Below are 20,719 nucleotides of genomic sequence, written 5' to 3'. Positions count from 1 at the left end.
GTGAGTAGAATTTGGAGCAAAACGAGCAACTATCATTTGATCTAATTTCGTAGTGATAGCATCAACTACTTGGGTAGCTACATCTGAAGAATGTCCTATTTCAAAAAGACCTTCGGTCTTTGGTGCTTTAGGTTCAGGTGCTCTACGTCTAGTGGATGCATGCTGAATGGAATTATTACTCAAGTTTCAAACAATGTCCATGCTTCATCCTCACTTTTCATCATAAATGTTCCCCCACAAGATGCATCTACCATTTGTCTATTAGGCTCAGTCAAGCCTTCATAGAAGCTTTGCACTAGCTGCCACTTCGGGACATCGTGGTGTGGGCATGATCTAAGTAGGTCATTGAGTCTTTCCCAGGTCTCATACAGTTGTTCTCCCTCATATTGGGAGATACAAGTGATAGCTCTCCTAATATCATTGGTCTTTCCTATAGGAAAATACTTCTTCAGAAATTCTTGTTGCAATTGAGCCCAACAAGTAATGGAGTTTGGTGCTAAGGAATGAAACCAATGTTTGGCTCTTTCCTTGAGGGAGAAGGGAAAGAGATGCATCCTTAGAGCATCCTCAGTGAACCCATTCAATTTTATGGTAGAATAGATTGCTAGGAATTCACTGAGAAAGTTGTAAGGATTTTCAGTACTAAGTCCTAGAAAAGATGGTAAACTCTGTATAGTGTTAGGCTTAATCTCATAGTGGGCTGCCGTAACATCCGGCAGCCTGAGACATGTGGGAGAAGTGTGTGTGGTCGGGAGATAGTGATCACTCAAAGCCATTGGGTTATTGTCACCCATAGTCTCAATGGGGCGCTCTCCTAGCAAATTAGAGTTTCTTTCGGATCTAAGTTGTCTAAGAGTGTGTTCAACGTCAGGATCGCAAGAAATTGAAGGCAATAATAGAGAACGACGACCCAGTATAAAACAAAAGAAAATAAAGGTAAAAGCAGAATAAAAGGCTCACAAACGGCCCGTAGGAATGTCGGAATTTAGATACTGCAGATGCTGATGGCGCTGAGTGAGGAAAATTGAGAGGAAAAAAGAAAAAAAAAACACTAAAAGCAAAATTAGAAACAAAAATCAAGAGTAAAAAATAAAAAGAAACAGAAAATAATGAAGCTAGATTTAATCTTTGAAACTTAATAACGCAACCGTTAAGCAGTCCTCGGCAACGGCGCCAAAAATTGATGTGAATCTTTTGTTTACCAAAATATATCAATAATAAATAACCACTCGCAATAGGACGAACCCTTGTAGGATAAGGCTATAGAGAGGGTGTCGAACCTCAAGGACTGCAGGGGTATTGCTATCAAGTTTGTGAAGATTAAAAATAACTAAAGAAAAGATTGTTGAATTTGTAATAAACTAAAGTGCATAAAATAAACGTAAAAGAGAATTGAAATATAAGAGAGAGAAAGAGTATAATATTGACGTCACCGCTATCTGCACATCAATGTTTAATCATATTTAATTAGAGAAATTCATTCTATACATGTTATATATAAACAAGAAATTACCTTATCAAACACATAAGTATAATCCATCATCGGTTGGCACAAACCGTCCACCTAACCACTAAGATGCGGCACGACCTGTCTTTCATAAGTATGGATTAGCTACGTCTTTAATAGGATACATATAATCAATGGAATAGTATAACCCATCTTCGGTTGGCACGGATCGTCTACCTAAATTACACTAAACTAGGGTGTAGTACTATTCGTCTTCCCTAGGCATGGCATATCTAATCCTCTTCATCATATGTCAATTAAACCCGTTGTATAATCATCAATCTTATAATCACAAAAAATAAGAATGATTTGAGTTCAATAAAAGTAAAAAGCTTCCTAAGACAAGAGAAGAATTCTACCAATATTGATTATGAATTGAAGAACAATTGCATTAAAAGATGAAGAACAATATCAAATTGTAGCAATTCTCATAATTATACAACCAACATGCATAAACTAAAATTCTCTAAATTAAAATACAATCAAACCATTGTGCTTGGATAGGGCTACATCAATACCCTACAAAGGGTTTTAGTCACTCATGATGCAGCTGCAATGGCCTCCTGCCATGATTACTTCTCTTCAACTCTTCAAGCCTTTAAAAAGTTTTTCTTTGAATTTGCTCTAGGTAGCAGTGTGTTTTTCTTCAATGTTTAGAGCCCTATTTATAGAGACTAGGAGAGGCCTAGAAGCTCTTGGAATTTCAGAAAAATCGTCTCTTGAGTCTTCTTGTATAAGTAAGAGATTGAAACTTCAATCCAAGTAGGAAAACGATTCCAAATTCGTCCAGAATTGCGGTCTTTTATTACGGGGCAATTTTGGCATATTAAATTTCCAAATTAGAGAAAAGCTATTTCTGACATAGTTGTTTTATTTTTTATTAGATTTGTAACACCATTTCATTATAATCCAATATTTGAACCAGAAGTTATGATCAAAACACTGAGACATGTGCAGAATCCAAATTTGAATCCAATCCGATTTTGACTCTTAGTGGAAAAATTCCAATTTAATCCTTCACTTGATTTGATTAAACTTAAACACATCATATAGGTATTCTACTATGATTAATTAAGCTTAAACATATCTTCTAGGTCTTCTCAAAGTGTGCTTTAAGTCCAAAATTAATGGAATTAATTGTATCTTTATTTAAAACCTGAAAACATTAAAATAACACAAAATCAAACAAATAACAATGCTAAGGAATTAATATATATAAGTTAAGGGGCTTGAATGTGCAATATTCGATGCTTATCATGGACCATGAAGACTGGAGTTCGGACATCTGGATTTTGAATGCGCGACTTGCCTTATGGATGAGCGCGTCCTGACGGGAATCCATATCTTCCGGACGGTTGCAGTGATCTTCCCATATTTGTGTTTTGGAAAGAAATCCCATAGCTGGTCGAACACCGAGTGTCATCTGGATGTGGTGCTGAAATGTCCGGATGGATGCAAGCTGGAGCAGTTCGAAACTTCTCGACACAGAGGAAAGTCCGGACGGAAAGCTCTCGTCGTCCGGACTGATGATGCTTTGGACTGTTGGGCGTCCGGACGGTATATCACGTTGTCCGGACAGATGTTGCTTGACTGATGAGTGTCCGGACGGAATACCACGTTCTCCGGACAGATGCAAGGGATCTGACTACACTGTCTTGAAATCCGCACAGAATCTTCTTGAAACATATCTCTGAAGAAGACTTATGAAAACTAACTGAACCCTAGTTAAAAGCATCATTGTTTATGTTACTGACTAGTGTCCAGGCATTTCACTAGGCCGTTTGGACGATAAACTCGAGATCCTACTTTTGCTAAGCTATAGACTTTGCAGAGTCTTCTTGGAGTCCAGGCATTCCTTCTTGATGCTTGTGACACTGATCTTGTCATAATGAGGCCCTTTCCATATTAGAGAAATAAACTTTGAATATTTGAAGACTCTGAACTGTTACGGCATCCCTGTGAAATTAGCAACATTACGTAGAAGTGATTTTGTCCAATAGAATACAGCCAACACAAAAACTAACAAACTCCCCCTTTGGCCATTCTGGGACAAAAATCACTTGACTGGTTAAAAATACAATCCCTGTCCAAATCAAACATATACTCCCCCTTTTTGTCTCAAATGGACAAAGGGTAAACAGAGTATAGAAAGTCCACAGTAATAAAATACTCCCCCTTGATGTCTCAACAGGACAAGGGTAAACAGAGTATATAAAATCCACAGACAAAAATGTTCTATAATCCAAAACAAACGAAAAATAGAGAAGAGTCTTCAAGTGGCCCAAAATAGAGGAACAAAAGTCCTCTAAGTACCAAATCCTGCTGATCCACTGAAATCAAGTAGTGGAGAGAAAGTCGTGCAAAAGGTTGGATTTGTACTACTTCGGCTTCTAGATCTGGAAACCGGGATCCATGGACTGAAAAACCTTCAGTCACTTGATATAGCAAAGCCTGAACTTGGTTATCCGCAGATTGACATCCTCTAAGCAACTGGTCTGCAAGATAAATGAGGAGATTCACCACTGAACCTCTAACTGATACAGATCTGAGGGAGATGCTACGGAAGGCTATGCATGAACTTGGGGGAAAAAGCTCATCTTAATCCTGAGACCTTTGGAATTTTGAACATCCGACTTCAACAACACTCAGTTTTCCAAAGGATCCATTTGTCAAACATTGTGCTGGGAGCCGCTGGATGTCACATTCCTAAACCAAAACCAACCAGAAATATCTCCAAAAATACCATTTGATCCTGTTAGTTCCAAAAATATTGTGGTATTTAAGACGGCTGTTAAATGGATGCCAAAGAAAACTATAAGCAATGAAGCTATTCAAAAGGCATAAATATACCAAGATCAGCCCAGCACACAAACAGAAAAGGATTTTCATGCACAATATTTCAAGAGAATATTCCAATCACCAAATATTCCAATATTCTAAAAAGCACAAAACCTTAAAAGAACAAAGGAAGATACAGTATATATCATGGAATGAGAAGAGATGTGCAAAGAATGCCAAAATCTCGGGAGAAATCCGTGAGAAAAACTCACATGTCATGATAAATCAATAAAAAATGCAGATGTGTGTGTATGGCAGAGAAAGAGACGCAGGTCTTAAACCTTTAGAGATCCTGTCCGGATGTGTCACTTAACTGTCTGGACGGCTACTGCTAGGACAACGTATGGCAAGACTACTCTCGTCCGAGCATAAGAATAGGTTCGTCCGGATGCTTCACTCTGACGATCTGAAACTGGAGAAAAATTTGTAGAAAAATATTTTTCCCAAAAGTTAGCTTCAGAACACGCATATATAATCAATTGATAAAGTTGTCAAATAGCATTGCAAAAATATGCAAAGATATAAATGACAGTTAAATATTCAATAAGCACAAATTTTCCTGCAGATAGAAATTTTAAATAGATTACTTAACTCATGCAATGCGTGTGTGTGTGAAAGCTTTCTCAATAAGGTATGAAGATCACTGATATGACTTAATGCAACCGGATTTTCCAAACGAGAGAGAAAATCAAAGAAAGATCAGTCAAAAGTCAGACCTTATTATTTACTAGGGCCTAGCCAGCCTCATCTGATACACTCCCTCTAAGATGCAGCACCTAATTATTTTATTTGTACCATAAAGGACAAGATAAAATTTTAGTTGCACCATGAAGGACAAGGTATAACGCTATTTCAGCACAGAAGTGAATTTAAGCACAGAATTCACAAGAATGACTGCTTATTTCTTTTGGTGTTGCAACCTATAGACAATGCTAGAATTTTTAGGCTTTAGGTTTAACTAGCATGTTAGTCAATTTGACCATCTTATCAAAAAAATCTCTCTCATTAAAATATCCATAGAGGAAAAATGTACCTTAGGGGAGCTTTGGATAGTGCACAATTTTTCATCACATGAGAAAAGAAACTATTTATCATTAAGATGCAACAAGAAACTTAGCATATATCAGACATAAAATCTCAATCATATGTAAGCATATTCAATTAATGTACAACGAACTGAGATATCAGGCAAAAACATATACAATATCTGAAAAGATATCAAAAGAAAAAAAATAAAAATTCCGCATCTTTACCCCCAATTTTTTTTTTTTTTTTGGAAACCAATAACAGAAAAACAACAAAGACATGCTTATGGAAAAGGAGATGACATCTAGTCCCAGAATGTAAGGTAAAATCAAACCTGTTCTTAGGGAGAGAGGTTTAGAAATACCAAGACAAAAAAGCAGCCGCCCGACGTGCTTTAACTGTCATCCCAAAAAAAAATATATGCAGATGTTTCTCAAGACAACAAGAGAAACTATGAGGGATAAAATAAACGGTTCCTCAAACAGAATACAAGGCATGAATAAGATATGATAAGATAAACTATGCCATGCAAACATACCTGACATGCACTAGGATTTAGGAACTAAAATCCTATGCATGGTAAGACTTCACCTTTACTAGGCGAGTCCACTCCCCCTCAAGGGGTGAATGGTCACGTCATTCTTGACCCATACCTGCTTGACCCGTGGTGGTGGCTTGTAGGTCTTGTCCATGTTGTCCATTCTTTTTAGCATACCTTGCATTAGGCTCAGCAACCCTTCATAGCCATGGTTGCTAATGGGTTTCTGTGGCTTTCTCTTATAGAGCCTTGATTTGTTCTTCTTTGATTTGCCACTCTAACAAACTTCAGCTGTCGCTGCTGATGCCCAGGAGCCTGAAATGCCGTCAGAGGTAGAGTGCCTGATATAACTCTTGTTGGTAGCTCCCTCTGCAGATAACTGAGAGAAATCCATGAAAAAGGGTGTAATAAAAAAATAGAAGTTACAAAGAGATGAGGATCACACTCAGGAATTAAATCCTTTAAACGGAGTGTACCCATTTTGATACAAAATGAAAAATCAAAATGACTTCTAATTAACTGTGTGTGTGAACAGTGTGTACAACAAAATATCAACAAACAGAAATAAAAGAGACAGATATTTTGTTGACGAAGTAGAATCTCAGTCAAGAAAAAAACCACTCTGGGATAGCCAAACCCAAGATTTCCACTATTCAGAAGACAAGACTTGTTACAAAGTAGTAGCACTCACATACCCCTGATGCAGTGGCTGTACCTTGAACTATAACGTGTAACCCAACACGAACGCCTTCCAACCAGGTCTCCTACCTGAAGGGGTCTTCAATGAAATCCTTTATCTTAGGGCCAACCCCTAAGATAGACTTCAGATCAGCGCAATAACAGCACACACAACAATGGCTTAAGAGAGACTAACTCAGCACAATAACTCTACAATATAATTCAATACCGAATTCTTGTAGTTTTCAACCCTAGGGGTCTCTATTTATAGGCTGAGGGATCAAATGAGCGTTTGGCTTGATAAAACTAGGCGCTGTCCGGACGGTAGTCATAAGCCGTCCAGACGGACAACTGTGCGATCGAATTTTCAAAAATTTTGCTGAAATTCTTTCCTGATTTGAGCCGCGTCCAGAAGGTGTTGACCTGTCGTCCGAACGGTCGCAGTTCAGCTGTACGCAATTTCCATATCAAGGCTTCGCACGCCTGGACCAAGGGAATGGTCGTCTGGACGATTGATCGGATGCACGCAATTTCCATATAAGTAGTTCCCGTGTTCGGACCATGAAGATTGGAGTCCGGACATTTGAATTTTGAATGCAATACTTGCCTTATGGATGAACGCGTCTGGATGGGAATCCACATCGTTCGGACGGTTGCAGCGATCTTCCCATGTCTGTGTTTTGGAAAGAAATCCCATAGTTGGTCAAACACCTAGTGTCGTCCGGACGTGCTACTGAAACGTCCGGATGTATGCAAGCTAGAGCAGTTTGAAGCTTCTCGACACAGAGGAAGGTCTGGGCGGAAAGTTCTCGTTGTCCGGATGGATGATGCTTTGGACTGTTGGGTGTCCGGACGGTATCTCACGTCGTCCGGACGGATGTTGCTTTACTAATGAGTGTCCGGACGGATGCAAGGGATCTAACTACACTGTCTTAAAATCAGCACAAAATCTTCTAGAATCATATCTCTAAAGAAGACTTCTGAAAACTGACTAAACCCTGATTAAAAACATCATTGTTTATGTTACTGACTGATAAGTGTCCAAGCATTTCACTAGGTCGTTCGGACAATAAACTCGGGATCCGACTTTTGCTGAGCTGTAGACTTTGCAGAGTCTTAATGGAGTCTGAAAATTCCTTCTTGTGACACTGATCTTGCCATAATAAGGCCATTTCCATATCAGAGAAATAAACTCTGATTTGGAGACTCTGAACTGATACGGCATCCCTGTAAAATCAGCAACATTACATGATAGTGATTTTTTTCAACAGAATGCAGCCAACACAGAAACTAATAGTTGACAATTTTAAAATTTTGAACACATTATCACACAATTTCTAAGTCTGCTTAATTACTTTTGGCTATGAGATTCACATGTTGAAAAATTTGAAAATCGTGACATACATTGACATATGTTTGTGGGGTATGAGCTTAAGTTAATACCTTGTATATTTGTTTTTAGTGTCTCGGATGAAAATTAAAAGAATTGTTAGATGGATGACTCGGGCATAGTGTAAAAAAAAAAAAAAAAAAAAAAAAGCTTCATTGAGTAACTGAACCTCTTGCCTCATTAAGCATGAGTGTTCGCGTCAAAAGATGTGAGTAGTAATAAAATGGCCAGTTTGACTTCGTAGTTCTTTTTTACTTGAGTTATTAAGCCCATGGGGATGTTCTATATCTAGTACCCTAAAGCCATTTGGCTTGGGAGTCATTGGCTTAACACTTTGTACATAGGTCATTTATAAGCTTAAAGGAGTTAAACATTGCACAGCCATATAAATGTCGTAAATAAATATTAAAGTATGCCTATGCCTTAGTTATTCCATCTGATGAGAAATATATAGAATTTTGAGACACTGGAGCATGTATGTATGTTATATTCTTTGAAGCCCCATAACTGTGTGTTAATATCAAATTGCATTCATTCTAAACATGTGACATCTTAGCCGACCATTTGTAAGTGAACAGACTATGATTTTCTAAAATGTGTGAAGATGGAGTTTATTAATTTAAAGTCGTTCATGAATAGGAATCCATTATTTTGAAGATACTTAATTCTTAGGGTTAACATGAATACGAAAAATGTTTGTAGGTAGAATTTCTGTTAAACCTTCACGAGACTTCACTCGTCCACTAGGGTAGCTTAGGGGTTTAAAAGGCTTGTTGCATGTGCTAAGTGCAATCGTGTTTCCCACAAAAGAGGATTTATAGTAGTTGTTTGTATTTAATTTCTACTTGTAATGCTTGGGACTAGCATTATGTAAGTTTGAGGGTGTGATAAGCATTGAATGTTTACATTCAAAGCCCCTTAACTCGCATATGTTAAACCTTAAAATGTGTTGTTAAATAATGTGTTATTGTGTTTTAGTGTTTTAACTCTTTTTTAAGGCCTAATTGGAAACAAGAGCAAAATCATCAAAATTAGGCCTAAGATACATCAAGGACAAATTGAAGATCATTTGAGGTTCAAGTGCTCCTGCCAAGAAGAGAAAATCAGTTCAAGTATAATCAATCGATCGAAAATTCTATGACTAAAGGATGCGATCGATCAATTCATCAGTCGAAATACATGCAATCGATCTAAATGCGATTGATCCAAAATTCTATGACTTAAGGATGCGATCGATCGACTTCGGATATTCTAGAAAAGATCTGCAGATGTCAACACTATTTTGTGCGGACTAAAATCATCCTCAAGTTGTACGGTTGTAATGGGATGTCGACACTCTTCATTTGTGTAGCTAAAAGTGACTGAATAGGTTAAATTTGTTGTATCAAATTCTCTATAAATAGAGAATGAACGAGAGAGTTAAGGAGAGAGATTTTTTTTATGTTTTAGTTTTTTATGCAATCCTTTGATGCACCACTTTCCTTTATGTTTTCCACAGAGCTTAGATTTAGTGTATTTTAATTCTGTAACTCACTTTAATTTCGTTTTTATTCAAATCAAGTTTTAATTTAGTTTAATGCAATTTTCCTTTATATTTTTCAGCAACTTCTTTCTTCTTCTTTTCTTGTTTGTTTCATTTTATGTTTGATACAACTCTGGAATCCGAAAATTCTAGAGAGTTTAACTTGGTTCCTTTAATGTTTTTCATTAATTTTTCTTGTCCTTAGTTCTTGTTCTTCATTGTTCTTAGTTTAGTTTCTTTTATTAACATAAATTGTTTTACATATTGTTAGTTTGATTTGTAGTTTCTAAATCCTCTTAGAGAAATGAGTTCTTTCTTTTCTATAAGAAAATCCCATTTTTTCATGAGTAGCTAAATTAATTATAGGGTGTTGAAGGAACTCTATCCAAGTGACATGGCTTGATTAGGTTATTCTTGGATTTCTATATATATGTGTAATGATTACATAGCCTAGAGATGGCAATGTAATGATGCTTTTTGAAAATCTATGTGAATTTGATAGATCATGATAGGGAACATGTCTTATTCCATATCCTTTTAGTTAAAATGCTTTTTAGATGCTTTTCCATTATAGTGTAATTTTATGTGGATAATATGTGCGAAACTAAGATGGTTTATGCTTTCTCCATAGATATGTATGCTTATTGAGAGGTCTTATAGCCCATACTAGGGAGCATTAATCATTCATAAGTAGATTTTAGTTGGATGAGTATTGTGTAACTAGATGGGTTATTATTACCTTTTAACTAAAATAGTTTCATGTTGAGGTCGTTGTGTGACTGACAATCATTACGCGCTCGTATTATTCATGTGAAGGAAATCCAAGATAGACATAATATGCCATGTGTATGAGGATTGAGTGAAATCAATTCCCTATACCTTTCATTTTCTTAAATCTCTCCATTTTTAATTGTTTTTAGTTCATGTTAGCTTAATGATAAAAATCAAAACAAAATATTTGTTTTCAAATTAAATTGGATAACGTCTTAGGTATTTCATAACCAAACAACTCTCAATCCTTGTGGTTCGATACCCTCCTTAGTCCTATTCTGCAAAATCTCGTACTATTGCGAGTAGTTACAAATATTAAAATCTACATAGTTGTGAAAACCAATAAAGTTTCAAAACCAAAATTCTTTATTTTTAATCATCGGTTGGAACGCTACCAGAGCTTGATGCCGGGCCAAAGGTCTAGTGCCGAATGTAGCTTGCCTTGTCCACTCTTTCTTGACCTTTGATCTCTAAGCTTTGAGAATGGAGCACTGAGGTCGGATGTGACCACTTAACCCAGAGTGGTGGCATATAGGAATCCTTCTATTGGAGGCTTCTAAGCAACTTTTGCACTAGCTGGAACATCCCCATCAATAACTTCATTTCCTTTATCCAAGCCGACGGATGGAGGCTCGGGGACTATGGTCATGACAAATTCAGTCTTAGAAGTAAAGGGGATATCAAAGGAAGAAGCCACAAACCCGAGTCCAATCTTGTCTATTGAGCTCTTTTGGATTGACAGCATATGGGTCTGCTTCTCATCAGTGACTCTCTCCAACTGTAACTATGTCTCCAATAGCTTCTCCTCTAGATCCTTAATCTTGAACAGCAAGGAACTCTTCTCAGTCTGCAAACTGTTCAGCTCATGGATGTGTTGCTTGCGAGTCTCCCTTAACTTTAAGAACTTTACATAGAGGACTTTATAGGCCTCTTTGAGTTCTTCCCTGTCTTCATCACTGTGCTTAGAGTAGTAGGATTGAGAATCCTCTTGATCTTCATGTGGAGCCACAAAGGCTAGAAGTTTCTGATCTTGAGTAGGAGTTTCTTCTTCTTCTGACTCGTCACTGAGAGTCGCATTGTAGACCTTCCCTTTACCTTGCTTGAGATTCCCACAGTCAGCCTGAATATGCCCAAAGCCTGAGCATTCAAAACATATGGGGCTTCTTGGGTCTTTCTTCTCAGCTTCTTCAGGCTCAAATTCTCGGGGGGCCTTCTTCAATCTTTCGGAGAATTTCTTCTTGAATTTATCATTCTTCATTAATCTCCCAAAATTCTTGGCCAGCATTGCCACTGCATCTTCTTCATTATCAGAGTCTTCCTCATATGAGACTCTGGCCTTCTTCTTGGATGCCTTGAGGGCAATAGTCTTTACCTTATTGACTAGAGGTAGGGAAAGCTCATATGTTTGAAGAGATCCTACCAACTCTTCAATCTTCATTTCTTCTAGATCCTTACTTTCTTCAATGGTAGTCACCTTAATTCTGAAACACTCAGGTAAAGATCTTAGAAATTTTCGGATGAGCTTTAAATCCGAGACGGTCTTCCCGAGACTCACCATAGATTTTCTCAAGTCGCTCATCTAGGTGTAAACTCTCCGAATGCCTCAGTTTCAAGCATCTTAATCTTTTCAAATCTAGAAATTAACATTTAGAGCTTGGCAGATTTAACAAGTTTTGTGCCCTCATATGTTGTTTCTAAGATTTGTCATGCTTCTCGAGCAATTTCACAGTTTGAAATTTTTGCAAATTCAGACGGTGAAAGAGCTTGACAAAAAGCATGGAGGGCTTCATCGTTAGCAAGTTGTGTGTTTCTTTCAGGAATCAATTCGAGAGTTGTATCCTCTAGCTTAGTCCAACCAGATTCAACAATCTGCCAATAATCAATGGATTTTAAAAGAAACGCATACGAGCTTTCCAACAGCCATAGTTCGTACCATCAAAGGCAGGAACATAATTCAGAGTTTGAGACATAGCAAAAATAAAAATAGAAGTCCGCAAAAAGGAATACACTCAAGAAATAAATCTAAACAGAGTGTACCACGCTCTGATACGAATTGAAAATTAAATGACTTCTAATTTACCATGTATGTGTGAACAATGTGTAACAAAATATTGTAAATGCGAAATTTAAAGAACATAAATATTTTGTTAACGAAGTGAAAACTCAACTAAGAGAAAAACCACTTCGAAGCAACCAAACCCAGGAAATCAACTATCAGAAGACAAAGTTAGTACATTGACAGTAACACTCACATACCCGATGCAGCAATTGTATCTAGCATTCTGACACATAACCCAACGTAAATGTCTCCCAATCAAGTCTCCTACTTCAAGAGGTCTTCTATGGATTCCTTTACCTTAGGGCTCCTCCTTAAAATAGACGTCAATAATGAGCATAGCAACAGCACACAACGACAATGGCTTGAGTGCTAGCAGATCTTCACAATTTCTCCCTAAAATATACTCTCTAAGCTATGAAGAATTCAATACCAAATTCTGTAAATAATACATGCCTAGAGGCCTCTATTTATAGGCTACAGAAGACCTAATTTGACATTGATTCGGTTTTCTCTAGGCAGAGTCCAGACGTAAGCTGAAGCCGTCCGGACGGACAACTGTGCAACCGGCTTTCCATAACGCGCTTCACGCAACACCATATCAAGGCCGCGTCTGGATAATGTTGCCCTAACGTCTGGACGGTTGCAATTCTTTTTAACGTCTAGCCTTATCCAAGATGTTGGATAGCATCCGGATGGCGTTGCCCTGTCATCCGGACGGATATAGCTATTTTCCAATATCTGTGTGAGTGAAGGAAATTCAATTTCTTGTCAAACTCAAATGAGCGTCTGGACACGTTGCCGTGACGTCCGAACGAATGCAACCTTAAACTGTTTGACTCTTCTAGACACAGATGGGTGTCCGAACGCATGTCTGGGCTGTCCAGAAGGAAGCTTGGGATCCGACTTCTCTAACTTGGAGTTTGCACAGAATCTTCTTTTGAGCATCTTGAACCATTTTTCTGAAATGGAGACTCTGAAATAAACGAGATCCCTGATTATATGGCAACATTACATAATAGTGATTTTGTCAATCATAATGCAGTCAATCACAAACTAGTAAAGCCAAAAAAAGGTTAAATGAAATCCAAAAAAGTAGGCCCAATACTAAAAATAGGCCCAAAAAGTAATTTCTTTTTTTTAAAAAAAATATACTACCCGGTCTGGATAATCGGTTTTCACCCGGATACCCAAGTAAAAACCGGTTAACCAGGGTCCCCGGTTATCCAGGGTAACAGATTCCAAAGCAGGTTATTGTATTTCAATAACCGGAGACCCCAGAGCCAGTTCCCGGTTATTGAATGTAGAGATTTGTAGTAATTTGGGTATACATAGTTCAGAATATATATTATATTGATGGGAACATAGGATTGATGTTTCGGTGTAAGATGCTTTGTTATAGCATCTATATATTGTTCCAGCTTTAGCTGAAAAGTATTGTAATTCTTTGTTGCTTTGTCAACACAAATTCATTTATCAAAATAAATAAATAAAAAGAATTTCTTAGAGTACTAAAATTTGACTTATGGACTCGTAATGGGATTTTATCTCCATCAGAGGACATTCATGTATTGCTTGATTTTTTTATTACTAGATGGTCTGAATTTGCTGTGTTATTTTGATTAGTTGGTTTTTTGTGGAATGTCATAATAATTGTTAATGTATAATTTATTTTCATAATTTTCATATATTATACATTGATTATGTAATTCTCATAAGTTACTTATTGATTATGTAATTACTGTATTTATAGACTCATTTAACTATAAATATATCATTTTATTGTACAGTTTCTATTAAGTGAATAAGAGCAACAATGCAATGGCTTTATTATGTGGATGTAGGTCATAAACCAAACCAAGTAAATTCTTTTGTCTTCATTTTATTATTTCACTTTAATTTTCTTTATATTATCTTTTCTTTCATGGTATCAACTACGTAAATTCTTGTGTCTATTTATTCCTTCTGCATTTTCCTTTATTTTATTATACAATTATATTTTCTTTAAATAATAACCGTCAATATCAATTCTCATTTTTAGGTTTGGGGCGTGACATTAACGCACTTTGCATGTAGCCGCGCGCTGTTCACTTATACTCTCGCCTAACAGTGTAAAATTGCCTTCTCTTTTGCTGGGTTCAAGTTCATATTTTAAATAGATAGAATTTCATATTTTGTTGTCCCTTGAGAAGCTGTAACAAGTTTATTCACTTGTTACTGATTTCTAGGGTTTCGATTACAGAATTGTAAATGAAATTGGAAAAGAAATGGAAAGAATTGATGAATTGACGTGAGAAATGAAACAACAATATAATTTTGTAAAATTGATAAACGAAAATTACAAAATGAAATGGACTCTTCGAGATGTCCAGTCTCCAAAGCATTCGAGATGCTCAGCCTCCAGTTTACCACAATAAACAAATCACTAATCTCATATCATCTACAATTAGGCTAATGGCATTTATATACACATAACTCAAACCCATTATTACTAAGGGTAAACTAAGTCGAGCCCACTAAGCTACTAAGGCCAAAGCCCACTTATCTAATTTACTTTGCAACTTCGATGTGTTTTTCTTTTTTGGGTTAGAGGCGATTGCTTTCTGGGTAAAGAGAAGTAAATTAAGGTGAATTTTTCATTAAAAGGTAATTACCATATGATTTATAATTAGTAGCTCGCTATCTCTCAATTCATCTATTCTTAATGTAAACATGTTTTTTGCGAGAGTTACGTTGTATCAACTTTGTTCAAGCTTTTCCCTTGTTCATGGAAATTAGATCCTCGAAACTTCTCTAATCTGATCCGATGAGGGATTAGGGGTTGATGGCAAGCTCCTTCGGCAACTACCTTTCAGCTTTCCCATCCTCTTCACTTATCTATCAGTCTTTTTTTTTTCTTTTTTATTATCGGAGTATCCCGAGCTTCTGTCTGATTAAATCTCTGGAATACCGTGCAAAGCGTTTCTTAACAAAAAAAAAATAAAAAATGAGCATATATATTTATTTAGTATATATGAATACCTGAATACACAAGGAACAGTATCCTAAGTTCATCAAAGCATCACCATGTCCCAACATGTTCACTATAAAGGGGAGAACCATAGAGTATGAATGAAAAGTACAAGGTAATCAAGGGCCTAATTAAGGAGTAAGTAAATGTGTTGATGAAGATATATAATTGGTTCAACCCCCAACATATATATTTCTGCCACTTCTAAAAGAACGTAAAATCATAAGATTTTAATCAATCCTCTTTGCTTTCACTTGGTCTATAAAGAAGCACTGGGCGCCTGTTTATTGGTTGTAATGGTCTTGCATTAGTTTCTGCATCCTGAAAAATAACAACAATAAATAAATTAACAAAAAAAAATTAAAAAAGATTTGATTTCAAAATTTGAAACCCTGCACATTTGCATGTATCTTATAGAAATTGTTTAAAGATAGGAATAGCTAGCTACTCACATCATGAACGGCTACACGAAGCAACTTGACTTGTTCTTGTGAAACAGTTCTCACCTGATGAGTTAATTGAATGATCAGATTCGATGCAGGGATGCACATGACTTATAAACTTCACAAATCAGGAAAATCCTGACAATGTGGGACTTGGACAGTAACATTGAAGTCTATGAAGTTGAAAGGAAAGCAAACCTTTTTGACCACAGTCCACACAACGTTTTCAGTACATGGGGGAACTGTAAGGGAGCCAAGATATCTGTAATACTTTCTACTGCCTATCTTTATATTCTTTGGGTTGACAATACCCGCGGCAATCACTTCTTCTCTAGTATCGGTAATGGCTGCTAAATGATCCATCAGCTATTCAAAAACACAAAACCCATCAGAGATTCAGAGAGAGAGAGAATGAAAAGTGATCATGGACGTTTTTTTTGTAGTGTTACTTACTGATGATAAGAAAGAATCAGGGCGTCCTATCTTGTACAAGATTCCAACAACAGAAATTTTTCCATCTGAGCTCTCATGAAGCATGTGCGCCTCCAGAGCAAACCTCTGGCCATTGACGGTGTGTTCAGAAGGCGAGTGCCAGTGGCACTGTTTGAGTACATATTTTGTTCCATTTATTTCAATATATCCTGCACCGCCATCCCATTTCAGCTGCACAAATAATTTGAAAAAAGAAGAAGAAGAAGTTAGGTTTTAAGGATATGATTGTTAAAGTGATGAAAGATCATGCCGGGTGGTAATATAAGTGAAGTTTTGTGTTAAAAAAACTTGGGTTTACTTGTATTGATCATCCTGATCAATCTCCTTTTGCTTACCATCATGTCATGGCCCCTGTTGGTAAGAGTGGCATTGGAGGGACTGTAATTCCTCTGAAGTCTCCCTAAATGGGAAACAACTTCAACTCTCTCATCCAGCAAATCAATTGGAGACTGCATTGATCCATTTTTACACAGGCTCCATTCCCTGTGAAGCTCTCCCCATCGAGCTGGTCCCTTCTCGCTTCTTTCACCATAATCAAACTCTCTCTCATCATCTGCACTTCCATTAACAAACGACGTCATTTCATTCATCAAAACTAGCTAAATATATATGTATATTATATATATATATATATAGGCTTACCAACTTCGTGAGATGTTGCAATGTATGAATTCAATGCAAGAAGAAGAAAGAAAGTGCAGAACAAGACATGGGTGATTGCGAGCTTCTCCATTTTGTGTTTGTGGGGGAGAGGGTCCAGCACTTGGCTTTCCTTATATAGCAATTAGCATCCATCGTCTCTGATTCTGTGTAATATGAATATAGGAAACGTGGTTTGACTTAAATTATGTGTTAATTTTTTTTCCCTTGATTTGACGTAGAGTCCATTAGATTTCAGCTAACAAGTTTGAACATCAGAAGTTGTGTCCGAGAATTAATCTTGTTTTATCAATGGTTTGATCATAAGGTGTTGAGAAAAATGATCTTCTATAAATATATTCTTCTTTTCTTTATACTTTATTCTACACATAACGTGGGGTGGCCGGCCGGGCAGGTTCCATTTGAACAACAACGTCCATGGTGACGCCTCTTTGTTGAACAAATTAAAGGAAAAGGTTTACCGGATCGTTGCAATATTTTATTGCTTTTTGGGTACGTATTTCAAGTAATGTGAAATTAATTAATGAACCACTTTTTGACAATAAATTGATTAAATACGAAGGACACTACATTTTTACTCCAACAAATATTAGAGAAAACTTCTTATCTTTGGTCATTTTGTAATTAAGTACTCATCATTTTTTAAATTTCAAAATTTTCTAAAAAAAATAGGACATGTTTTAATGAAAAATCCTTACGGATAGTTAAAATTTAAAAAAATAAAAATAAAAAAAATTGAAAGATATATACTCTAAATTAACATTTTTTAAAATTTGAATACTTAATTGAAAAAGTGATGGAAGATTAGAAGTTATAAGTAAAATTTTTCCTAAAAGTTATGAACATATAAATTTTACAGTTTGTTCTTAAATGGCAAAATTATTTCTATTAAGTGGACGTCGAATATGGAGTCAGAAAATGAACTCAAAAGGAAAGAGAGAGTTTCAACTCCATATCTATTATTTAATTTAATTGGTATGAACGCAGAAATAAGAAATAAGAAATAAGAAAAATAAAGTAGAAGGAGTCTTTATCACTAAAAATTAAGTGAAAAGAATCCTACCACCTCTCACAAAGTAGAGGGAGTCTTTATCACTTACGATTGAATTTTTTGATTAGATGAAATAATACTCGATCAACTACTTTGAGAAATAAAAAAGCCGCCTTAAAAATACAATTCAAATCACAAAACTTGTGAAAAGTTGAAGACTTGAAGCATTCCTGCACGAGTGGCCCAACGTGATGAAAGTTGAAGCTTTCGTGTGCGGAAAATGATGCCACAAATGTAGTCATGCATGCTGTACGCCTATGCCTATACCTATACGTTATCAAAAAAGATGAGAGGATAAAACCATAAAAGGGATGGATGAATTAAGTTTATTAGCTAGGTTTCCCAATGGCTATGCTATGAATATCTCGATCTGGCTGGATAAAAAGTTTTGAACCCTAAAATGCTATATTGTCATATCTTTTATATATAATGGCAACTCATGTTAAAATATATATTTCAGATTGTACTGGTGTATTTTCTTATAATAATATATTTTTATTTAGGTTTGATTTCTTTGTAGTGTTTATTCCCGTTATGTTAGAATATTTATATTCTCTAAATTAGGTTTATCGGTCTTTACCTTATTTAAGTTTATAGTTTCTTGCTCATAACTCATTGTCTCTCTATAAATAGAGAGTTATGTAATAATGTTTAATATAATGAATAGACCAGATGTTGCTGATACGTCTCTCTCCGCTTCCGCTCTCCTTTAATTTTCTTTCTCTTTCACATAATATTATTTCTATTTTATATTTATTTCTACCCTCCCTATAGCAATATATCCCTGCATACTTCTAAAAGGATATCAGCACATCATTAATCAAGGATCTCTGATCAAGAAACTTTGCTCATGGACATTCTTATTTCGGCTACTGAAAGGTTTCTCAGCATATTTTAGTGTTATATGTGTTGGAAACCGATAATATAATGCAACTCACACACAACATGTGCTGCTTGGGGAAGAAATCAAGAACACAACTACTAGTCAAACATGAATTACAATTTTCAAAAATAATCAACATAACTTGAAGGGGACAAGAAATAAATTATGTTCCCAATTGTTAGCAAATTAAAAACTCTGATTTTGTTGCTCTTGAAACACCACAAGTCTTCTCGTTGACTCACTACAAAAAATTCGCTCAATATTAGCAGTGACAAAATGTTGCCGCTAAAAGTCTAATAGTCAAAGCTATTGGTCTTTAGCGGCGACATGTCAATGCAAATACTCGGATGCTAATGATAATGTTTATATTATTAGCGTCAACTTTTGTATCGATGCTAATGATGACCATCGTCATTGATGATATTTGGAGTCGACGCTATTGGAAATAGAACACAGAACGAAAAATGTCGCTGCTAATAGTCGATCATTAAATTCCACGCTAATGGAAATTATCAGGGTTGACTTAGGTCGATGATAATGCACTAAATTTTTTTAAAAAAATATGAAGCTATAGGCGTCAACTCTGGCCTGTCGCCACTAATAATTGACCATTAGCGTCAACTTACCTAAAAAGTTTTTTTTTCAAAAAAATGTTATCATCGCCGACTTCGGCTTGTTGACGCTAATAATTGGCCATTAGCTGCCTGCTGAGGTTGGTTTTTGATATATCTATGATTATTGGACTGCTATTTTACTTATGTAAAAATTTTGAGCAATCAAATTACAACCTTTATGATGCCCAAATTTTCTGGACTAACAAGATCTAATTTGTTTTTGGTATTATTTTTGGTGCATTTCTCATTGTCCTATCTACAAACATGTCTAACAAAAGAAAGAGAGACAAAATTGCTATTGCACAAGAATGCTTCAACAAAATGACCATTGTCATTGAACATGGAGTTCTCAAGCTATACATCAGAGTGACTCATTTTGATTTCATTTACCACAGATTTCAGGAGAATCAGTGGTCAAGCATGTTAAATGTTGGAGGGAAGATTTTTCCTAGACTTGCGCGGGAATTCTACAAAAATCTGGTTATCACCAACCTTCATGAGCAGTCTCCAAGTTTTGAGACTAAACTGCGTAGTTTCAAAATTCGTATTGACACTAGTCTTATCAGCTCAGTTGCAGGCATTCCAGTTTCTACTGATCTTGGGATTCCATGCCCTAAAACTACTGCTCAACCTTCCAGAGATGAGCTCATGGCATGTTTCAATCAGCGAAAGAAGTTTGTTTGGGATGAAGAATGCAAGAACAATGTTCCCATTTGCTGGTTTGATTCTTCGCAGAGGTTGCTCACTAGAATTGTGCTGCAAAATGTCTGGCCCATTGCTCGTCACAGAGGTGTACCTCTTAACCGAGATTGCCTGATTTATGCCATCGTCAAACAAGTTCCTTTCTGATTGTGTAAGCATATTATTTTGACTATGTTTGAGCTACAACAAGATTCGCGGGTTTCTTTGCCCTATGGAAGACTTGTTACAAAGATCCTCAAGTCAAAGTTGACTTCTATACCTGCAAATGAGCTAGAAGATATGCTAGATGAACCCTTTGAGAAATAGATTGTTTTAAAGTCAAATGCTCAACTTCAGAGGTTCCAGGATTCAAATGAGCTTATCCCCCTAGCTCATATAATGCCTTCAGTAGCATATTCTTCTCGGTCAGCACCAGCTAGTGATATAGTAATGAGTCGTCTCACTTGTCAGTAGAGGATTTCAATCTGCGGATGACCGATTTTAGGCTTTGTAGACTCAAATTACTAAAGGATTTCAGTCTATTGATATCCGGCTTCAA

The 20,719-nt window shown here is 36.3% G+C and overlaps 1 protein-coding gene across 1 annotated transcript; it reads right to left on the bottom strand.

Annotated features, from left to right (window-relative positions):
* Window positions 1–15,467: 15,467 nt before the first annotated feature.
* LOC133878453 (alpha carbonic anhydrase 7-like) lies at window positions 15,468–17,004 on the bottom strand. The gene is made up of 6 exons (XM_062317012.1): window positions 16,914–17,004; window positions 16,607–16,824; window positions 16,233–16,442; window positions 15,978–16,145; window positions 15,789–15,842; window positions 15,468–15,657 (listed from the first exon to the last, which is right to left on the bottom strand). Exons 1-6 carry the CDS (start codon window positions 17,002–17,004, stop codon window positions 15,571–15,573), a joined length of 828 nt encoding a protein of 275 aa, XP_062172996.1. The 3' UTR covers window positions 15,468–15,570.
* Window positions 17,005–20,719: the final 3,715 nt, after the last annotated feature.

This window comes from Alnus glutinosa, chromosome 9, assembly GCF_958979055.1.
Source record: "Alnus glutinosa chromosome 9, dhAlnGlut1.1, whole genome shotgun sequence".
Taxonomy (NCBI): domain Eukaryota; kingdom Viridiplantae; phylum Streptophyta; class Magnoliopsida; order Fagales; family Betulaceae; genus Alnus; species Alnus glutinosa.
Note: the sequence above shows the minus strand (reverse complement) of the source record. Positions and strands in the feature narration are given on the sequence as shown.